This window comes from Myxocyprinus asiaticus, chromosome 46, assembly GCF_019703515.2.
Source record: "Myxocyprinus asiaticus isolate MX2 ecotype Aquarium Trade chromosome 46, UBuf_Myxa_2, whole genome shotgun sequence".
NCBI classification, from domain to species: Eukaryota; Metazoa; Chordata; class Actinopteri; order Cypriniformes; family Catostomidae; genus Myxocyprinus; species Myxocyprinus asiaticus.
The window spans coordinates 25,897,600-25,920,003 of record NC_059389.1 but is presented as its reverse complement, the minus strand read 5'-3'; the positions used below and the strand labels follow the sequence as shown (position 1 = coordinate 25,920,003).

Here is a 22,404-nt window from a genome sequence, read left to right as displayed (position 1 = left end):
ATTAAAAAGCATTCTTTAAGAATTGGTAGGATCAGATATATGCATTGTAAAGTCTAGATTCTAAGCTTTAAAATTACACTTATTTTGTTTTGATCAAAAAGTGTAATGTATGTAATGTAATTATTACATTATTATTATTATTTATTTATTTATTTCTGCAGGGAGTCGTCCCCACCTAGCCTGGTATAAGCTCAGTTCAATGAATCCTTCTATAAATAAAAAAACATATATATATATATATTTAAATATGTTCAAAAAAGAAATACAAAACCTGTCACAATGACAAACAAACAAAAAAAAAGACATTGATAAAAAGATCTAATGCAATACCTTGGGATAATATATGCATATGAGAGATTTATTAACAATCTTAGTTGATCAGCCATTTTTGACCGGGAACACAAAAGGTGTTAGCAAAAATGAACACAACACAAGGGATAACTGATTTAAACACAGTCACGTTAAGCTGGAGCCATTACATAATGTGCCATGTAAAACCCTGCTTATGCTCCTGTTTACTGAAATGTGAGTAAATCACAGTCACATGGGCTCTTTGTAAATCTGATTCTTATGATTTATCTGCTTCTTATACTTACCAGCAAAATGTTTATCCAAATATCTTAATGTATTTGCAGTCAGTGTTGGACAGCAGTAGCAAGAGTTGTGCTAATATGTTAATATACCCCTTGCAGAATCCATAAGAAGTTTGATATTTAAATAATAAAAAATAAAGATCATAAAAGTTGTCTTTTGTTTTTTATTTAATAATTTCCAGAAGAAACGGCATAGCAAATATTTTAATAAATTCTGCAAGACAAAATTATAAATGAAATTACCCAAATTATCCTGTCCAAGTTACAAAAATGGAGGGTTCACCAAAAAAACTAAAGGCTTTGGTAAAAGATGTGACAACATCTATCCTCATGACCTACTTTTCTTAACGTCTACTTTGCAGGACTTTCGTGAAGCCGTACTGAAAGCCTCCTGTCTGGCAGGAAAAGCTGTGATTGACGAGCGAGTTTTGAACCAGATCTTGTGTTCTTTGCCTCAGCTGTACGAGCTCAATTACGACCTGTTGAAAGAGCTGGAAGAACGGGTCGCTTGCTGGTAATGCAAATTCACCAACATCAACAATCATTAGTAAACAACAATAATTCATGCCGTTGTGTTCATAGCCAACAATGGAGTGTCAATTGAGCTTCATTCAAACTTGGATACCTTGCATGTGTAGAATCTGTTTTGGAAAATTTCAAGGTGGAAATCAAAACACCTAGACTGTAGACAACTCCATAATGTATGACGTGTAGTGACTAAGGTATAAAATATGCTTAAACTCTTTGGGATTCATTTGCGAAACCATTTCCGAACTGCCATTTTGCTAAGGTAAACCCTACATATAGGAAAGCCAAGTGTGTCATTTTCAAAATCAATTGATTCACAAGAAATAAATATAAATACCTATAGGTACCTATAAATAACTCAAGGCTTTGATACATTTTTCTTGTCTAAACAGGAATGAGAACTGTGGTGTAGCAGACATATTTGTGAAGAAAGGGCCTTATCTTAAAATGTACTCCACTTACATCCGTGAGTTTGAAAAGAATGTTGCTCTTCTTGAAGAGCATTGCCGGAAGAACCCAGCGTTTGCCAAAGTTGTCCGTGAATTTGAGGTAAAAAACCACTCCAACCTGTTTTGTCAGTTCAGTCTAGTAACCTAGTTGCTCTAGTTTGTGTGGTTGATTACCTTTGTTTTGATGTGGATAGTTTGTTTGCTTTTCTTTTACGTTCTTTAAAAGTACTGACTGCAAATTTCCCATGAGGGTCTCTTGCTGTTTCTCTTTTTCTCCTTTTCTTCCTTACTTTCTCCTTGATACAGAGTAATCCGTGTTGTGCTAATCTGGCAGTGACACATTACATGCTTAAACCTATCCAAAGAATTCCACAATATCAACTCCTCCTAACTGGTGAGGATTTTTCAATGTAAACATTTTTTTTTACATTGTCTAAGATGTAGTTATTGGTGCTTACCTGTGCAAAAGTCGAATACAATGCTAGGGTGTTGCTAAGTTTTTCGGAGAGGTTTTTAGCATGTTGCTATGCAAGTGCTAGGGTGTTCTGGGTGGTTACTATGGTGTTTCTAGGTGGTTGTTACTGGCTTAAGTCAAAAAAGCCCTCCCTCTAGTTTCCCCATACATTTGGATACCTAGATATGGGTAAAAAAAAAAAGGGGGATTTTTTTCGTCCGTTTTATCATCCATCAGGCACAAATTGTATATTTTTTGGGGGGAAAGTGATAGCAATAGTCGCGGGTATCATTTATGTCCTTATCGTAAACAGTATGGGACGAGTTATCGGGCCAGTGTAAAAAAATAGTAATTGCCGCTGGATTTGAGATATAATTTATGTGCATAGTGCAAATAATGCGGGATGAGTTACGCGGCAATTTAAAAAATAGTTATTGCCGCAGGATTTGAGGTATCATTTCTGTTCATAGCGCAAACAGTGCGGGACGAGTTACGCGCCAAAGAAATATTTTTTATTGCCGCAGGATTTGAGGTATCATTTATGTCCATAACACAAATGATGTTAGACGAGGTACGCTCCAAAGTTAAGTGCTTAGGGTTTGTTTAAAGTAAACACTAAAAACATTTTTTTGAAAGTAACATAAGTCAGACGTGTTGGCATTAATGCATTTGTTTTAACCACTGCAACCACATAATCAGATTTAGGAAATTAAAGACAAAATCTGATTTGTGGGCTGCATGTTCTTGCGTCTTTTGAGTTAAGCTGTGAAGGCTTAATGGTACAAAAATGTGAAAAATGTATGAATTAATGCAAATGCATTGATTACATAAGATTGTTTTAAACTATGGATTATTTTTGCTCTTTCTTTTTTGTAATTGCATTACAGTCAACTTTTGCTAAATTGAATGTGGCACCTTTTAACATTTTTATCAAAACTCCCTTAAAAAGTGCTAAAAAAAATATAAATATATACATGTCCTCCTTTCCAGCTTATTTGAACCATCTTGATGAAGATTCTCCAGACTACAGAGATGCAGAAGGTGAAAATAACAGGGTTGGCATGGTCATTGGAAACCTGGATGTATCAGTGAATTGTAAACTTGTGTTTTCCTAGCCTGAAAAAGTCATAGAACTTTTTATAATGATCCAGTCTATGCGGGAGGCATCCAAATGATTCAGAGGGAATTGCAAACCGATCCAGACCGTTTTGCCAATCCATTTTAGCAATTAATTGAAAAGAACTTACTCAAAAGATTTTAAGAATTTTAAACATGCAACAGATTTTAGCCAGTCAACAATCTGTCTTTCTGAAGTAACAACTCATTAAGCAATGATAACCAACATTAACTCAATATCTTCCGCTACAGTTCCAAACAAAATACATCTGGCGCTAGACTAAAGCATTCGGGCTCGAGCCCCAAATGTTTTGCCCTAGCGACACCCCTGGTTCTATTCAATGAGTCAGTCGAACTGATTCACAAATCAGTCTTAATGATTCATTAGTGAATCAGTTTGAAATTGAATGATTTTTTAAAATTCTTATCAAGTAATCACAAATCCCTGGAAAGGTCATGGAAAATAAATTCTTCAGTTATCAGACATCCCTTCTAAATCTTATGAATACTTAATCTCATTCTAAATCTTTTATTATGTATAAAAATAAAGTCATAAATGTATAATTTTTTACAGCTGCTTTAGCGATCGTGAAGGAGGTGGCCAATCACGCGAATGAAATCGTAAAACAAGAGGTGATAAAGAATCGAATTCTTCATTTCTAAATCAATTGTGAATGTGCTGTGCTCCTTCTTGCTAAATCTTGAGAAATGGGAAATTTTGTTTTCAAAAAGGATAATTCCCAGAAACTTTATGATGTACAGTGCCGCCTAATGGGTCATCATGTGATTGTCCAACCAGGAAGGGTGAGTAATTTAAAAATAGAATGGAGCAATAACAATGCCAGTAGCAACTTTCTACAAGTATCAGACATTAAAAAAGGCATCTGTAGCCTTAAAATTGTTGAAATTAGTAATTAAGTTACAGTGGCAAGAAAAAGTATGTGAACTCTTTGGAATTAGCTGGTTTTCTGCATTAATTGGTCATAAAATGTGATCTGAAATTCATCAAAGTCACAAGTATAGTCAAAAACAATGTGCTTAAGCTAACAACACACAAACAATTATAATCCTTCATGTCTTTACTGAACACATTCCATTAAACATTCACAGTGCTATGGAAAAAGTAAGTGAACCTTTGGGTTTAATAACTGGTCGACCCTCCTTTGGCAGCAATAAACTCAACCAAGTGTTTCCGGTAGCTTTAGATTAGACCTGCACAACATTCAGAAGGAATTTTGGACCATTCTTCCTTACAGAACTGCTTCAGCTCAGCCATATTCTTAGGATGTCTGGTGTAAACGGCTCTCTTGTGGTCATTCCACAGCATCTCTATTGGGTTAAGGTCTGGGCTCTTACTGGGCCACTCCAAAAGTGGGATTTTCTTTTTTTGAAGCCATTCTGAAGTGGATTTACTTCAATGTTTAGGGTCATTGTCCTGCTCCATAACCCAACTTCTATTGAGCTTCAGCTGACGCACAGCCACTCTGACATTATCCTGTAGGATACCTTGATAAATTTGGGAATTCATTTTTCCCTATGATGGCAAGCAGTCCAGGCCCAGAAGAAGCAAAATAGCCAAAAATCATGATGCTCCTCCACCGTATTCCACTCCATGATGTTTTCATGTTGGTATGTGGTGCCCTTTTTTACACCATACGTAGTGCTGCATGTTCTCCCCAAACAATTCAGCCATAGTTTCATCAGTCCACAGAACATTTTCCAGTAGCGTCTTTGGCAAATTTCAGGTGTGCAGCAATGTATTTGTTGGAAAGCAGCGGCTTCCTCCATGGTGTCCTGCCATGGACACCATGCCTGTTTAATGTTTTCTGTATAGTAGACCCATGAACAGAGATGTTAACCAGTTCCAATTATTCCTTTAAGTCTCTATCTGTCACTCTAGGGTTCTTTTTTACCTCAATGAGCATTCTGTGATGTGCCCTTTGAGTCATCTTGGCAGGATGGCCACTTTTAGGGAGAGTAGCCACAGTACTAAATCTTCTCCATTTATAGACCATTTGTCTAACTGTGGACTGATGAATATCTAAGCTCTTTGAGATATCTTTGTAACCCTTTCCAGCTTTATACAAAGCAACAATTCTTGATTGTAGGTTTTCTAAAATCTCTTTTCACGAGGCATGGTCCACATCAGCAGATTATTCTTGTGAATAGCAAACTCAAAATGTCTGAGTGCTTTTTATAAAGTCAATGTAGCTCTAACCCACACCTCCAATCTCGTTTCATAAATTGGATGCCAGGTTTGCCAGCTCTTGACTCTTAATTAGTTTTTTGTGTTGTCTTTAGCATATGGATTTCACTTTTTCCACAGCACTGTGAATGTTTAATGGGATGTGTTCAATAAAGACATGAAAGATTATAATTGTTTGTGTGTTGTTATCTTAAGCATATTGTGTTTGTCTATACTTGTGACTTTGATGAAGATGAGATCACATTTTATGACCAATTAATGCAAAAAAACAGCAAATTCCAAGGGTTCACATAATTTTTCTTGCCACTGTAATTAATTAAATAATTAGCAACAGTGAGTCAAATATCTTGATGTATTTGTCCCTAGGTTTTGTTAAAGGAAGGAATCTTGATGAAGCTTTCCAGGAAAGTGCTGCAGCCACGAATGTTCTTTTTAGTAAGTGACATTGAAATTCTCATGCTAAATTCATACATGTAAATGTAATCCTTTTGATTTTGATTGGACTGTGAAAAGTATGCTATGATTTTATTGTTTAATAATATTTTTCCTGCCCATTCGGCCTTCTTTACGTCAGCAGAAAAGTAATTTCAAAGCCCGAAAAAGTTGATCCACTTTGATTAAGGATTATGAAAACAAAAAGTTTATTCTTGTGCAAATAAGACCAGAGAAATAAGGTCTTTGATTTCACATTGACTTAAAGAACTACAAGCACCTTATAGGTTTTGTATACATAGGTTAATAAGCAGAGAATCAATAAGTGACCTAAAATCACCTTCTCAGTGATTAAGTATCTTTTTTGTTTATTTTATTTTCTATATTTATTAACAGTTTAACGATAGTCTTCTGTACGGTACGCCAGTATCATCGGGTAATTTCAGACCAAACAATATGCTCTCATTGGCTGAGATGAAGGTGAGTGCGTTTTGCTTATTACTTTAATTAATTATATGAATATCTAATTAATTAACTTTTTACTATTTAATACTTTTCTATAACTTTTTTATTTTAAGTATTTTCTATCTAATACTTTTCTTTTTCTAATTAAAACTAGTTTTTATGACAGTTGTCTTTGCCATTAACTGTTATTAATGAATTATTTGTTATACTTTTCTATTACTTTTCTATTTACAGTATTTTCTGTCTAATACTTTTTTTCTAATTAATATTAGTTTTTTTTATTGCAGTTGTCTTTGCCATTAACAGTTAATAATGAATTCTATCAATATTGTATTAATTTGTTTTTCTTTTCTATACATTTCTATTACTTTTCTATTTAAGCTATTTTCTATCTAATTCTTTTTTTTTTTTTTGCTCTAATTAATACAACTTTTTTATTGTAGTTGTCTTTGCCATTAAATGTTATTCAAATAATAACATGCAACATGCAAGTAATGTTTAGAATCATTTTGCATTTCACATTATTGTATTATAAAGTTTTCTATCATTCTGTATTTTCCTCAGGTCAGTAAACCTAGTCAAGAGGGCTATCAGAACGAGCTTAACATTGAGAGTGTTGAACGGTCGTTCATCTTGTCTGCCAGGTAAGAATGGATTCTTCAGTCATTTACAGTAACACTTGAGCAACTTTAAAATATGTATATTTAATCTCCCAAAACAAATGCATTCAGCAGAGACTGATAAAAGGTTCTTTCAAATAAAAGTGAGATTTTGGTTCTTTGTGGATTGTATTTTAAGTTTCCTACTTTGGAAAGTTTTCTACTGTGTTCATATAATAGAATCGCAACTTCACTTTGTTCAAAGCTGTGTTCATTTCATAAGTTCACTTTGACCAGCAGAATATAATTTCTAAACTCTCATTTCATCATCAAAGCTCATCAACATATCGAGATGAGTGGCTTCAGGCTATTTCCACTGCAATTGAAGATTATACCAAGAAAGAGACCACCTTCACCTCAATTAAAAACCCAGAGATGGTAAAACGATGGATTCATAGGACCTGTACCTCTGTTTAAATCATATTCATATTCAATGCCTAGAGTGTTCTTTGTCAACTTCTGGCATAATTACACATTTTTGCAGGCAACCAAAGATGTTCCAAATAGTGGGGCCCAACTGGGAACCACAGCTCCAATATGGATCCCAGACCCGAGGGCCACTATGTGTATGATCTGCACCTGTGAGTTCACCCTCACCTGGAGACGACACCATTGCAGAGCCTGTGGGAAGGTAATAAAGTCTGGCACGATTCAGTCGTAAAGGAAAAGTTCACCCACAAATTACTATGCTGTCATTATTTACTAACCCTAGGGTCACTCCATGCCAGTATAACTTATATAAACTCACATTAAAAGTAGTCGATATGACTCTTGCACTATATTCTAAGTCTTCTAAAGCCACACAATCACTTTGTGTAATGAACAGGCCAAAATTTAAAGAAATGTTTTGGGTTCAATACAAGTTAAGCTCAGAATACCATAGAAAATAATTTAGACTCATTCCTTGTTTATTAAAAAAAAACAGTGCAGCATTTACAATGGAACTGAATGGGGCCAATCCGTAAACATTAAAATACATACTCTTTCAAAAGTTGAGCCACAAACCGTAACATTATAGAGGTTAACATAATTTTAGTGTGATAAAATATCTGTTCTACATGATTTGAGTCTGATAAAATCACTAACAGGGTTTGCGGCGTTGTCGTCACGACAACAAAGTTGTAATATTAGATAAAACGTTACCCTCATAAGGTTAATAAACCATTTTATCACACTAAAATCATGTTAACATGTATAATATTGTTTAAACTTTTAAAACAGTGTGTATTTTAATGTTTATGGATTGGCCCCATTCACTTCCACCGTAAGCACCTCACTGTAATCGTGATTTTTGCAGTTTTGCTTTTTTTTTATGTTATCAACATAATGCCACAAATGCTGTCGTATAAGCTTAACTTTTATCGAACCCAGGACATTTCTTCAAGATATTCACTCTCAAATCAAATCGTTGATAAACTCCCATTTGAAACGCCCTAATTAAAGGAATAGTTCACCCAAAAATGTTAATTCTCTCATCATTTACTCACCCTCATGCCATCCCAGATGTGTATGACTTTCTTTCTTCTGCAGAACACAAATGAAGATTTTTAGAAGAATATTTCAGCTCTTTGGGTCCATACAATGCAAGTGAATGGTGGCCAGAACTTTGAAGCTCCAAGAAGCACATAAAGGCAGCATAAAAGTAGTCCATATAACTCCAGTAGTTAAATCCATTTCTTCAGAAGAGATACAATAAGTTTGAGAAACAGATAAATATTTAAGTCCTTTTTTACTATAAATTCTCCTCCATGCCAATAGGTGGCGATATGCACAAAGAATGTGAATCACCAAAAACAAAAGAAGAAGAATGTGAAAGTAAAAGTAGAGATTTATAGTAAAAAAAGGACTGAAATATTGATCTGTTTCTGACCCACAACTAACATATCACTTTTGAAGATATAGATTTAACCTCTGGAGTCTTATGAATTACTTTTATGATGCCTTTATATGCTTTTTGGACATTCAAAGTTCTGGTCACCATGCTCTTGCATTGTATGGACCTACAGAGCTGAAATATTCTTCTAAAAAGCTTTGTTTATGTTCCGCAGAAGAAAGTCATACACATCTGAAATGGCATGAGGGTGAGTAAATGATGAGAGAATTAAAATTTTGGGGTGAACTATTCCTTTAAGATAGAGGGTTATTTCATCCAAAAATCACAATTGTCACTGTTATTGTGCAGACATTCATTCTTTTCTCTTGGTGTCTAGGTCGTGTGTCAGGCCTGCTCAACCAACAAACATCCGTTGAAATACCTGAAGAATCAGCTTGCACGAGTGTGTGATCTGTGCTTGCCTATTTTGCAGCAGAACAGTTCAGTTTTACCACACAAACGTATTTATACACCTGCATTTAGAAACACACACATCTATCTTTTTACTTTAAGTTTCTGAATATATTTTTGGATTTGTATTCATTTTAATATAAATGTATTTTTTAATATGGATTTGTATTCATTTTTGTGTTGATGTGTGTCTGTATTTAAAATAGGTGATCAGTCACCCAGCAGTACACTTCTATCACCTACTGGCAAATCCCCTGCATTTCCCTTCAGAAAGCAGAAGAGAATACCAGCTGCCCTGAAAGAGGTGACGATCAAACAATCAACAATAAACTGTCTTTGGACCTGTTTACACCTGATAGTGTGTAGTAAGTGATGTATGTAGTCATGATCAAAGGAGATGCTTTAGGACCCATGTGGCTATCAGGTGTAAACGGGGTCTTTCATATCACAGTCAATCACAGCTTACTAGATCTGTACTATTAACCCAAATCTCATTTAACAGATCTTTATTTACTCATTTTAGGTTTCAGCTAACACAGATGGGTCATCGATGAGTGGCTACTTGGAGAGGACAAAAGGCAACAGGAAACAGTGGAAACGGTTCTGGTTTGTCATCATGAACAAAGTTCTGTACACTTATGGTGCCAGCGAGGTAAGAATATATACTGTAAATGCGGCAATTTATAGGAGTCATATCATACTTTGGTAACACTTTATAATAACTACACAGTATAAAGTATTGGTAAAGCTTTAGTTTAGTTCAGTCATGACAACTCTTGGAAAGATTTAGCATGTTAATGTGTGTATGACATATTGATAGGATATTGGTCTTGGCGGACTAGATCTGCTACGCTGCTGCTGCAGAGCAAGTACGGAGGCTTGCTACTGCTAGAAAATACACAGACATAATGAGTTAAGCATGTGGATATGCTGCTGCTGCTACTGCTGCTGCTGCATAATTAGACAAAATGCAAATCATGCTGCAACGATTACGTAGGACATACTGTTGCACAAATAGACATACATAGAATCCCCATGTAGCAGATCTAGACAAGTGGAACTGAGGTGGAAGTGGGTTTCAGAGAATAAATTCTCGCAGCGTGCTGCAGTGAAACCGGCTTGTCTTCAAAACTGAGCCATTTACAGTGGCAAGAAAAAGTATGTGAACCCTTTGGAATTAGCTAGTTTTCTGCATAAAATGTGATCTCATCTTCATTAAAGTCACAAATATAGACAAAGCACAATGTGCTTAATCTAACAACACACAAAAAAGGATAATGTTTTGTGTCTTTATTGAGCACATCCCATTAAACATTAACAGTGCTGTGGAAAAAGTTAATCCTTAGACTAAAGATGACAAAAATCAAGTCAGGGTCAGGAGCTGGCAAACCTGGCATCCAATTAATGAAACTAGATTGGAAGTGTGGGTTCAATCTACTTTGACTTATAAAAAGCACTCAAACATGTTTAGTTTGCTATTCACAAGCATTTGCTGACATGGACCTTGCCTCGCAAGAAAGAGATTGCAGAAGATGTACGATCAAGAATTGTTGCTTTGCATAAAATTGGAAAGGGTTACAAAGTTATCTTGAAGAGCTTAGATATTCATCTGTCCACAGTTAGACAAATTTCTATAAAGGGAGACGATTTAGTACTGTGGCTACTCTCACTAGAAGTGGCCGTACAGCCAAGATGACTCAAAGGGCACACCACAGAATGCTCAGTGAGGTAAAAAAAGAACTTTAGAGTGACAGCTATAGACTTGAAGAAATCATTGGAACTGGTTAACATCTCTGTTCATGAGTCTACTATACAGAAAACATTAAACAGGCATAAGCCGCTGCTTACCAACAAAAACATTGCTGCATGCCTGAGGTTTGCCAAAGACCACCTTGACACTCCACAACACTACTGAGAAAATGTTTAATTGTTTGTAGGGCTGAAACGATTAGTCGGCGTTATCGACAACATCGACAATAAAAAATTGTCATCTTGGCTAGACGGCCACTTGTAGGGAGAGTAGCCACAGTACTCAATCATCTATATTTATAGACAATTTGTCTAACTGTGGACAGATGAATATCTAAGCTCTTCAAGATAACTTTGTAACCCTTTCCAGCTTTATGCAAAGCAAAAATTCATGATTGTAGGTCTTCTGAAATCTCTTTTTTGCGAGGCATGGCCCACATCAGCAGATGCTTCTTCTAAATAGCAAACTCAAAATGTTTGAGTGCTTTTTATAAGTCAAAGTAGCTCTAACCCACACCTCCAATCTCATTTAATTAATTGAATGCCAGGTTTGCTGACTAATTAGTTTTTGTTGTCGTCATTAGCCTAGGGATTCACATACTTTTTCCAGCCTACACTGTGAATGTTTGAATGATGTATTCAATATGTACAAAAACAATACAATAATTTGTATTATAGTTGAAACAGATTGTTTTTACTAACCCTTTACATTAATGTAACTTAGAAGATCAAACTAGATTTTAAGGCAAATTTATACATAAATGCAGGTAATTCCAAAGGGTTCACATACTTTTTTTTGCCTCTGTATATTAATTGGATAATGGAAGTGAATGGGGCTGAGTTTTGGAGAGTTTAAAGCCAGAAATTTTAAGTTTATAATTTTATAAAAGCACTTACATGAATTATTTTATTAAACTTGTGTTTTATTTGAGCTGTAAATTTGTTTCAATCATAGTTTTTACGGTCATTTTAGGGTTTTACGTTTTACAGTTTTACATTGTCAAGGCAACTAAGTTTAATTGGTTAATTATATAATTGGATATAACTTTACACAGGAAAGATTAGTAAGCTCTTTTATCACACTAAAATCATATTAACATGCATATTGTTAATGTCTTGTGGCTATACCTTTGAAACCATGTGGGTTTTTTTATGTTTATGATTGGCTCCATTGACTTCCATTGCAAGTGCTTCACTGTTACCCACATTTTATTTATTTATTTATTTATATATTCTAAAGAAAACAAGGGACAAGTCAAAATTATTTTTTGTGGTAATAATGCAACAAATGTTGTCAATTGAGCTTAAGTTGTATTGCACCCGGAATATTAATTTAATTAAGCATAAAATGTATAAATAATGTATTTATTAATTACGGATTTATAACTTAATGTTCTCACTTTAGAACATTAGAAGTGTTAAACACTTCTTTACTGCTGGTTTGCTTCAAATGAAATACATTAGTTAGGTATGGTTAACAGTTGTTTACTAAGTTGTTTACTTAATTAACTATAAACTAATGCTTTACAAATATTTTATACTGTGTAGTTATTATAAAGTGTTACTCATACCATTTTTTTTTCTCCCTTGAGGTCCACTTAGTCAAGGTTTTTGCACCAAAAAGCATTCATTATTTAGTTTTTCGCAAACATTTTCCACCCTCTCTCTGACCCTACCCAAATAAATACATAAATACATTTTACTGTAAACCTTTAATTGTTTGTTTGTTTGTTTTGGTGGACTTTCCCACATTTTACTTTATCATTAGTTCATCTGGTATTTAGGAAAACTAGTATCTTTACCTTACTCTGACTGGGTGGACCAAGTTTCTTAACTAAAAATAGGCATCATTAATGTGTAAATGTAGGGAGTCATGTGTTAATGTATTTGGGTTTCTGGCCACAGATATTCAGGGTTTTCAGAATGAGCCATTTTTCCAGCTTAGTTTCAATAAATGGTCTTAATGGACTAGGGAGTTTTGAGTTACAGTTTTCATGGTACAATGAACTGATCTTTTATATCAAAAGATAATGGGAAATGTTATTTCTTTTAATATGACCACATTGTCAGGGGGTCTGGGTAACTCAGCGAGTATTGACGCTGACTACCACCCCTGCTGAGTGAGGTCTCCTAAGCAACCAAAATGGCCCAGTTGCTAGGGAGGGTAGAGTCACAGGGGGTAACCTCCTCGTGGTCGTGATTAGTGATTCTTGCTCTCAATGGGGCGCGTGGTAAGTTGTGTGTGGATCGCAGAGAGTAGCATGAGCCTCCACATGCTGTGTCTCCACGGTGTCATGCACAGTGAGCCACGTGATAAGATGCGCAAATTGTTGGTCTCAGAACGGAGGCAACTGAGACTTGTCCTCTACCACCCGGATTGAGATGAGTAAAAGCCCCACCATTAGGACCTAATAAGTAGTGGGAATTCGGCATTCCAAATTGGAAGAAAAAAGGGATAAAAAAAAAATATGACCACTTTGTCGAGTACCAAATTCAAAATTGTGCTTTTTTACATTTTGTTAGTGATTAATTGTCATTAGGGTATGGGGATTTAATATTTATTTATTTATATAATTTGCCTTGTATTTAGTTTTTTTATTATTTTATTTTGTACACACATGGCAACTCTACCCTTTATATAAAAAACAGCAACTAATTTGATCTTTTCTGCAGGATGTAGCAGCTTTGGAAAGTCAACCCCTTCTTGGATTCTCTGTGAAAACAGAGATGCCAGAATCCTCACTGCATTTTAAACTGTACCACAAAAACACTCTTTACTACATTTTTAAGGCAAATGATCCCCAGATCTGTGAAAGGTGATGTTCTTTCTTGTATATTTACAAATATATCATATATATACTGTACACTCGCTGATTATCTAATCAGCCAATCTTGTGGCAGCAGTGTAATGTATAAAATCATGCAGATATGTGTCAGGAGCGTCAGTTAATGTTCACATTAACCATCAGAATGGGGGAAAAAATGTGATTTCAGTGATTTCGACCGTGGCATGATTGTTGGTGCCAGATGGGCTGGTTTGAGTATTTCTGTAACTGCTGATCTCCTGGGATTTTCACACACAACAGTCTCTAGAGTGTAAAGAGAATGGTGCGAAAAACAAAAAACAACCACTGCGTGGCAGTTCTGCAGAAGGAAACACCTTGTTGATGAGAGAGGTCAACAGAGAATGGTCAGAATGGTTTGAGCTGACAGAAAGGCTATGGTAACTCAGATAACCGCTCTGTACAGTTGTAGTGAGCAGAATAGCATCTCAGAATGCACAACTTGTCGAACGTTGAGGCGGATGGGCTACAACAGCAGAAGACCACGTCAGAAAACCGAGGCTGCAGTGGGTCTACCATTTGTGTACCTCAGCAGAAATCCAGATTTGTCAGACCAGGCGATGTTTTTCCAGTCGTCTACTGTCCAGTTTTGGTGAGCCTGTGCCAACTGCAACCTCAGTTTCCTGTTCTAAGCTGACAGTAGTGGTACCTGGAGGGGTCTTCTGCTGCTGAAGCCCATCCGTCTCAAAGTTCGATGTGTTGTACGTTCAGAATTTGTCTTCTGCATAGCACTGTTGTAATGCGTGTTTATTTGGGTTACTATCACCTTCCTGTCAGCTTGGACCAGTCTGGCCATTCTCCTCTGACCTTTGCCCACAGAACTTCACTTGCTGGATGTTTTTTGTTTTTCGCACCATTCTCTTTACACTCTAGAAACTGTTGTGTGTGTAAATCCCAGGAAATCACCAGAAATACTCAAACCAGCCCGTCTGGCACCAACAATCATGTCACGGTTATTTTTCATTATATTTTTTCCCCATTCTGATGTGAACATTAACTGAAGCTCCTGACCTCTATCTGCATGATTTTATGCATTTCACTGCTGCCAAACAATTGGCTGATTAGATAATCGCATGAATAAGTAGATGTACTGGTGTACCTAACAGTGGTTGGTGAGTGTATATAGAGTGTATTTAAAATAGAGAAAATACTGTAGATAGTAATAGTTATTTTTTATGTTCAGGTTAATCATTTCATATACATTTTTCTTATAGATGGATTGAAGCTTTCGAGGAGGCCACAGTTCTCTAACACTGACTTTCAGAACATGTGATATTTCCATAACCATTAGACCAGACATCCATGCAAAAGACACATGCACACATTCACAATACCTCCTTTATTATAACTCTAACTCTAGAGACTAAATAGTTTTTGTTTGTGGCTTACTGCATTTGCATGCTATATTGCAATGATTGTTACAATAAAGTTAAATGGGGTTAAAATATTTTCATGTGTTAGGGTTAGATTACTCAGAAATAAAAATTATGTCATCATTCACTCACCCTCATGTTGCAAATAAAGGAGAAGTTTGGTAGAATGTTAGCCTCAGTCACGTTGAAATTCATTGCTTCTTTTTTCCATACATTGAAAATGAATGGTGACTGAAGCTAAAGGTTTGCCTTGCATCTTTTATTTTCCTCCAAAGAAAGTCATAAGGTGCATCCCAAACCACACATTGCTGCACTATTTTACATCATTTTGTTGTGTAAGTAGTGCGAGTAGTATGTTTACATTGAAAATGCAACAAAAAGAAGTGTACTACGTGTACCTGGATGATGCACTTTTTCAACCGTCAAAATGGAGTGTGGAATGTTGGATACTTCATGCAATCAGCGCACGCGGATTGCTGTACATAACGGCCGTTTTGGTGATCTGGCAAAACAATTGTAAATAATGGAGAATATGACAACTAGTGAAACTTCTGTGAAGACAGCACCTTACAAAAGTAATTTAAATGCTTTACCATCATACCATGCTGTGTGAACATGTATATTATTGAGATATACTGTAAGTGTTGAACTGAGGGTGGATAGCCTGCTAAAGCTAGCGGCAACGCAATGCTTGGGTTTGAAACATCACTTCCATCAGCTGTTAAACTGTGAATGTTTCCGTCTAGCAAAAAAAATTTAAGTGTTCCATTTGGGACGATACTACAGATTAAAAATTAGTTCACTACATGGCTGAGTGCATAGTATATTTTAAAAGTGCATAGTGAATATTGTGTCATTTGGGACAAAGCTATACAGGTTTAGAATGATATGAGGATGAGTAAATGATGACAGAATTTAAATTGTTGTTAAATGTTTGATGTGAATGTTAGTACTTTTCCATAATCTATTTTTTTCCATAATGTGTATGCATAATATAGTAAAAGTCTTTTTTTTTTTTTTTTACTGTTATATTTATTCTATATGGACTCAGATTTTAGTGTTTAAAAATCAAATTATGAATTCATTGTTACCACTTTATTGCACTCAATAAATGTATTTTTATACAACTATTTCAAGCTCAATATGTTATCATTATAAATGATCTATCATTATAAAATATCTAGTATTTTATCATCATAATGTCTGTATTTCCAGCAATTATTATACAAATATTAAAGGTGCACTCAGTAACTTTTGTCTTTGTGTCATTTTGGACTTACATTGACACCTAGCAGCTTGGATGCAGCATTATTTAAAATCAATAGTTTTCAGTTACAGGTGCCATTGTAGAAATGTAGTATTCACAGTCAGACATGATTACTTTAATCAATGAGTGAAAGTGTCCAATAACAGGACGGTTACTGAGATTAAGTGAGTAGTATTCAGCTGGTCATGTGATTCTAACATGGCCGCCCCCATGTGCGGACCCTCTCTATGTAGAATAAAACAGCTTTTATAAGGTTACTGATATGACTGGATTCCTCATCTCATGTGAGTGCTCATGATTTCCTACATATATTGCAATATTACAATTCATGTCTTTAGGAGTTAAACTTTTTTAATGAGGAAATAAATTACTGAGTGCACCTTTAATTGTCACTCTGAAATAATTGTATCTCTGTGTGTAAAATAAGCACAGGCTTCGGTAACAATACTTGAAGTACTATCATGCCTTCTTATGTGTCACTCTGAGAGAATAACCTGAGGGTAAAACTATGGTAATACCTCTAGTAGGACAGGTAGAGGGGGGTAGTGAACTGGGTCAGGGGTCATGCTGACTACGTCACAAGCTCCTAAAATGGCGTTTTGATGACGACGGGAAAAGTGAGGACCACTACCCTTGTTTGAAAGGTATTTTATATACATTTCTCCCATTTGTACGATATGCATTTCGGCGTTGTGTAGATTGGATGAATTGATCAATGGCATTAAACGCATTGCACAATCAGCCCGTTTCTGCCCAGTTTACCTAACCCATACCAGCTTGGCAAGGTATCATTTCCTGTTGTTTTTGAAACGCTCTTTAAATGCTACAGTGTTTACCCGTTTGAAAATGTTCGCACTACATGATTCCTCGATGGAAAAGGTCGAAACGCCGCTTATGTTTTGAACTATACATTAGGAAACACGTTGTCTATAGGCGATTAGTGTCCGCGGTTCCGCATTTATCGAGACAAGGATACGTGTATTTTTACCTTAAACACACCGTATGCTTTTTACAAGCCCGGACTTGTGTTATTCGTTGGCATGCTGCTCTGGACGAGCATATTTTGACGAATATTTTCTTTCACCTTTATATTTTGAAATAAAACCCCGCTGTCTGTGTGTCCTTTTGCTAATTTATCAGAGACCAGACCTAATTAATTAGCACGTACATTCATTTGTTTTATAATTAGAGCTCAGTCTTTTAATAATAGTCTTTATTTTTTTTCTTAGTTAGACGACCTAATTGTTTAAAAAGCAATTTCGCACGAAAACTGCCTCAGAAACGCACAATGTTTGTTAAATGGACTTTAATTATGACGTCACTGCATTATGAAGTCCCTTTAAAATAACCATGGTAACTATAGTTTCCGCTAAAGTAGATTGCTGGACTGAAATATATTTGGCCATTTTGAGATTGTATAATAAACTGTTTTTTTTTTTTTTTAGCATTTTTTACATATTGTGGACAATAATTGTTTGTTTCATTTCTAGACATCGCATTTACTGTCATTAAATTGCATTATGTATATATATAGGCGTTTTTAATCGTTTAAAATTCCATTGTTGGTATCAGGAATGGATATATGTACTAATAACAATGTAATAATCGATATAAAAGAAGTACATAGCTGATATGTGTATTAGGAATTTAATTAAGAAATAGTTTTAAATTATTAGTAATTATAGATATCTGTAATTGCTTCTTAAACAGGAGTGAATGACAAATAATTTTATTATTCTATTAGTAATATCTGTAACTGCATTTTCACAAATTTGGAATTCCTTTTTTGATATCAAAAAGTAGTGACATGATTTTAAGAATTAACCTTTTTACTAGTGCAAACGTAATTACTGATATCAAAAATTAGAAGTAATTCAATTTCTTATATCAAGAATTAGCTTTTTAACTAGAGAAAATTAAATTATCTACAATTCATATTCTGCACTAGATTAAAAATGTCAAAATGGCATGTGAAAGTCCATTAGGGTTTTTGCTATTCCAGAATAACAGTTTATCCTCTTATCGTGCAGAGACCCCAATGTAAGACATCAAGGGTAGGCGATGGAGCTCCCGAACTATGCCAGTCAACTGCTTCTCCAGCTCAATCAACAGCGCTCCAAGGGCTTCCTGTGCGATGTCATTATCATGGTCGAGAACACGCTCTTCCGAGCCCACAAAAGCGTCCTCGCCGCCACCAGCCACTACTTCAAATCCCTCGTCCTTCACGATAACCTCATCCACCTCGACCCCGATATGGTGGATACAACCATTTTCCAGCAAATTCTGGATTTCATTTACACTGGCAAACTATCCGACGAGACACTTGATGATCTAGATTTAAGCTCTCTGCTCACCACAGCGAATTATCTCCAACTCACTGACCTCGCAAACCTGTGCTCCAGCAAGATCAACCAAAATGGCTCCTTCAAAAGCTTATCTCGTGGGAGTTCCTTGAGAGTGCAGAGGTTCTCCTCGCCTACCTCAAACAACTCTTCAGGTCACTCGTACGACAGGGCAATTGAAGATCACTCGTCAGACACTGAAACATATTGTATGACCCCTCCCAAAAAGAGGCATAACGCTCAAAGTAGATGCATTTCCAGGAAGAAGCAGGACTTGGGGTTGGATTTGTCGAAGAAAAACTCAAATTCGGAGACCTTAGAGAATGATGAGGTGCTTGTATCTAGAACAGTCTCCAACAATATGCAGCTAGGAATAAATGTTAAGTGTATCCCAAAGGAGGAGAAGTGGATAATTCCTTTAGATGGAGCTCAGGAAAGGAAACGGGAGGGATCCCGAAGAAAGTCCAAGGTCAATGGTTACATTCCTCCTAACAGGGCTGGAAGTCAGCTAAGCCAAAATCAGACGTTTACTCTTGAGTTGTCTGTAAAGAAAGAGATTGGAGAAAAGATGCAAGATGAAACCGAAGGCCAAAAACCAAACAATGGGTCCACCAATTTTGTTTATCAAAAGGAGACCTTTCTCAAAGAAGCCGAAGGCGACAACCCTTATGTTTGTATACCATGCGAAAAGGGTTTTCCCTCTTCGGAAAGCCTGAAATCCCATGTGCAAACCCATATCAATGAAGATGTGGATGTGAAAGTTGAGGATGAGGAGGAAGGTGAGGGAGACCTTGGAGGTACCAGAGTCTCGCAAGAAGCTCCTGAAAGCCTGGAGCAAAGTCCACCAAAGTCCCTCAAAGATGTCGACACCTTGCGTCCGTTCCCTTGCAATATTTGCGGCAAGATGTTCACGCAGCGTGGCACTATGACGCGCCACATGCGCAGCCACCTCGGCCTAAAGCCATTTGCTTGCGAGGAGTGCGGCATGCGTTTCACCAGGCAGTACCGTCTAACCGAGCACATGCGCGTCCATTCGGGGGAAAAGCCGTACAAGTGCCAGGTCTGCGGAGGGAAATTTACGCAACAAAGAAACCTCATTAGTCACATGCGGATGCATACCTCCTAGGACAAGTCAAAGAGTTCCAAACTTGGATGATACCTCGAAATTAGAATCGGATCTTCATAATGTTGTTTAGTCTGGTAGAGGTTGCCCTTTTGAGCTAATCTAGGGGTTAGGCCACATTCACACTAATCCGTTTTGGTTTGAAAACTCTGTTTACAGTGGAGGAAAACAGTGTCCTAGTGTGGATGAGAGGGGTGAAGGTAAACAAAAATGTATTAGTGTGGACGTGGCCTTAGTTTCGCCCACAAATACTCTTGAACACTACAAAGATTGTTTTTTTGTTTTTTTTTGTAGAGGAATGGCGACGCCATACTTGGATAAGCATAAAAATGCCAACTTCAGCCAAATCTTATTGTTATACCTCTGTCTTCATACCTTCTTTAATATTCTACTTGTGCATGAGTTGTTTATTGTTCTTGTTAGTGTGTAGTTAAAAATGAATACAGCGTTTATCCACTTAGAGATGTAGTTTGAATAACACAATAAAAAATGACCTCAAATAGCTAGAAATCCTCTCTAGAACTGAAGCGAACAATTGTTCCTGGTGATACCAGTTATTTTACAGCAGCGACTTGCTATACTTCTCGAATGTATTTTATGGAGTTTGATTTAGTTTATGCTTCAGAAACAGACCTTGATAAAGCTGGATTGTTTACTTGAATACACAAAATTGCTACCTCAGATTAAACCAAACCCTCTGATTAGCCTGTATGAGATTATATAAGACTACATATTAGATCAAAACTACTCTCTGTCTTCCATATTTCAGTCTCTATCTCTGAATTCAAATAATAAGCTTAAACTGTTAAACATCTGATCCAAATTAGAGAAAACACACTGCCTGTTTTAAAGTAAACTTTTCAGGGGTACAGGTAATACTTCACTATGGAGTTGCGATCTGAGCTAGTTAAGCGTTGTTGCTTGAGCAATTAAGGTGTTTTGATGTACAGTTCCAAAGAAATATTGAATGTTGAAATGCTAAAGAAATACTGTAAAACTATAACCAAATCTATATTCTTGCTAAATATTTAAGTCTAATTTATGCTTCTTTCGATTCAGGGTTATATTTGAGTCTTTGTTTTTTTTGTTGTTTTTTTCCAGGGGTTTTCCTTTTTGGTTTTTTTTATTTTTTATTTTTCTCCAATGCTTTAAACCAATGGCTTAATTTATACACCATGTTGTCCATTGATATTACTGATGTGGCATGTGCATTGTACTTATGAATTAAAAAGAGTTAGGTTTAGCTAATTGCATTCATGAATTTAAGTGTTGATAGGAGACCAAAAGCGTAAAAGCGAAACCTACTGTAAATATCTTTGGGTATCTTAATGTCAGTTATTGTTCTCAGTTGATGTATTACTGAAACTTTTACTTTGTTTAGATATTAAATCACCTTCTTACTGTGTTTTAATTTCTTTATGACATGTTTATTTGAAACTACCTCTTGTTGGGTATTTTGTACGTTGTACACATGTTTTCAGCATGCTGAAGGGCTTTTGATACCTGATTTGAAGGTTGTATTAACAGTTTTTGTAGCTGCGATATCAAAATGGTACTTTAAATAATAGATCAACTAGCCTAAGGTTTGATTTGTTGAATTGCTTTTACATGTAGTCTTTGTTCATTTTTGTGCGTGCTTGCTTTTTCTGTTTTTGGTTTATATCGAGATGATTATTTGACATTGTCTGTAAATCAGTACATTTTTAGAATATTCAGGAACTTTTTAATATGTAATAGGACTTGAAACTGAACTTCAAAACTGTGACAACTGTTCATTTGCATCCTCTGCAAACCTCAGGGAACAATTAGGGATGCATGTCCCAATAAAGCGCCATTAACCAATGTTTTTTTGTTTTAGATATGTTTCAATGTTCTCTACACCTAACACAATAAGGTGTGGCAGCTCTTCTTTCAACTTACAGTAAAGTTTGTGTGTAGTTGTACGGATTGATGTGGTTTTCAATGCTTTTGGAAGAGTACCTTGTCCAGAAAATACAGATACTAAAGTATTTGCAACCTGTTTATGAAAACCAAAGCACATTTTCACTCTTTGAAAAATGTAAGATCCTATTGTATAGAACCTTGTTCTCAGTTATGACATGAAATAAACAATAAATAAATGCTGATCAAATAATAAAAATCTAGTTAAAACATTTGTCAAGTTTGTATACATGTAATCTTTCTTTATGATTTATAATTTTGGTTTCATACATAAATATAGTCTTTAAAAATGATGTAACCATCAAGTAAAATACTTTCCTTGCACCTTGAATACATGTGTACACAACTAAATTATTAATTCCAAAAATATCATTCAAGCTAAAAATATTTTTTACAAATATGTTTTTTTGAGTTATGAATATCAAGTTTTTGTAGGATTACTCCATTTGACCTGAACAAAATGTGTTTCATAAAACTGTGATCAGAGTCCTTTCTGGTTTTCTATTCATTTTATTAATTTTTTTTGTCAAATAACAATAAAATGACTATCATCATGTTTGAATTTGATTTGTTGGAAAAC

General features: G+C 35.6%; 2 protein-coding genes across 4 annotated transcripts in view; both read left to right on the top strand.

Moving 5' to 3' along the window:
- The window catches only part of LOC127435825 (FYVE, RhoGEF and PH domain-containing protein 6-like), a 33,321-nt gene extending 17,038 nt beyond the window's left edge, over window positions 1–16,283 (top strand). Inside the window, exons 6-21 of one of the 3 annotated variants that reach the window (XM_051689563.1) lie at window positions 956–1,107; window positions 1,514–1,670; window positions 1,877–1,964; window positions 3,015–3,065; window positions 3,715–3,773; window positions 3,873–3,944; window positions 5,713–5,781; window positions 6,175–6,258; window positions 6,808–6,887; window positions 7,178–7,280; window positions 7,387–7,533; window positions 9,113–9,215; window positions 9,393–9,490; window positions 9,710–9,838; window positions 13,609–13,751; window positions 14,993–16,283. In XM_051689563.1, the coding sequence (XP_051545523.1) occupies window positions 956–1,107; window positions 1,514–1,670; window positions 1,877–1,964; window positions 3,015–3,065; window positions 3,715–3,773; window positions 3,873–3,944; window positions 5,713–5,781; window positions 6,175–6,258; window positions 6,808–6,887; window positions 7,178–7,280; window positions 7,387–7,533; window positions 9,113–9,215; window positions 9,393–9,490; window positions 9,710–9,838; window positions 13,609–13,751; window positions 14,993–15,029 (1,572 nt within the window). In that variant the 3' untranslated portion in view covers window positions 15,030–16,283. Of the gene's footprint in view, window positions 1–955; window positions 1,108–1,513; window positions 1,671–1,876; window positions 1,965–3,014; window positions 3,066–3,714; window positions 3,774–3,872; window positions 3,945–5,712; window positions 5,782–6,174; window positions 6,259–6,807; window positions 6,888–7,177; window positions 7,281–7,386; window positions 7,534–9,112; window positions 9,237–9,392; window positions 9,491–9,709; window positions 9,839–13,608; window positions 13,752–14,992 lie in introns of all 3 variants that reach the window. The other 2 variants (XM_051689562.1, XM_051689564.1) reach the window with 2 other exon arrangements.
- Window positions 16,284–16,985: 702 nt separating this feature from the next.
- Window positions 16,986–22,039, top strand: LOC127435827 (hypermethylated in cancer 2 protein-like). Its single transcript, XM_051689568.1, has 2 exons — window positions 16,986–17,062; window positions 18,449–22,039. The coding sequence occupies exon 2, from the start codon at window positions 18,480–18,482 to the stop codon at window positions 19,884–19,886; it is 1,407 nt and encodes a 468-aa protein (XP_051545528.1). The 5' UTR covers window positions 16,986–17,062; window positions 18,449–18,479; the 3' UTR covers window positions 19,887–22,039.
- The last annotated feature ends 365 nt before the right edge of the window (window positions 22,040–22,404 follow it).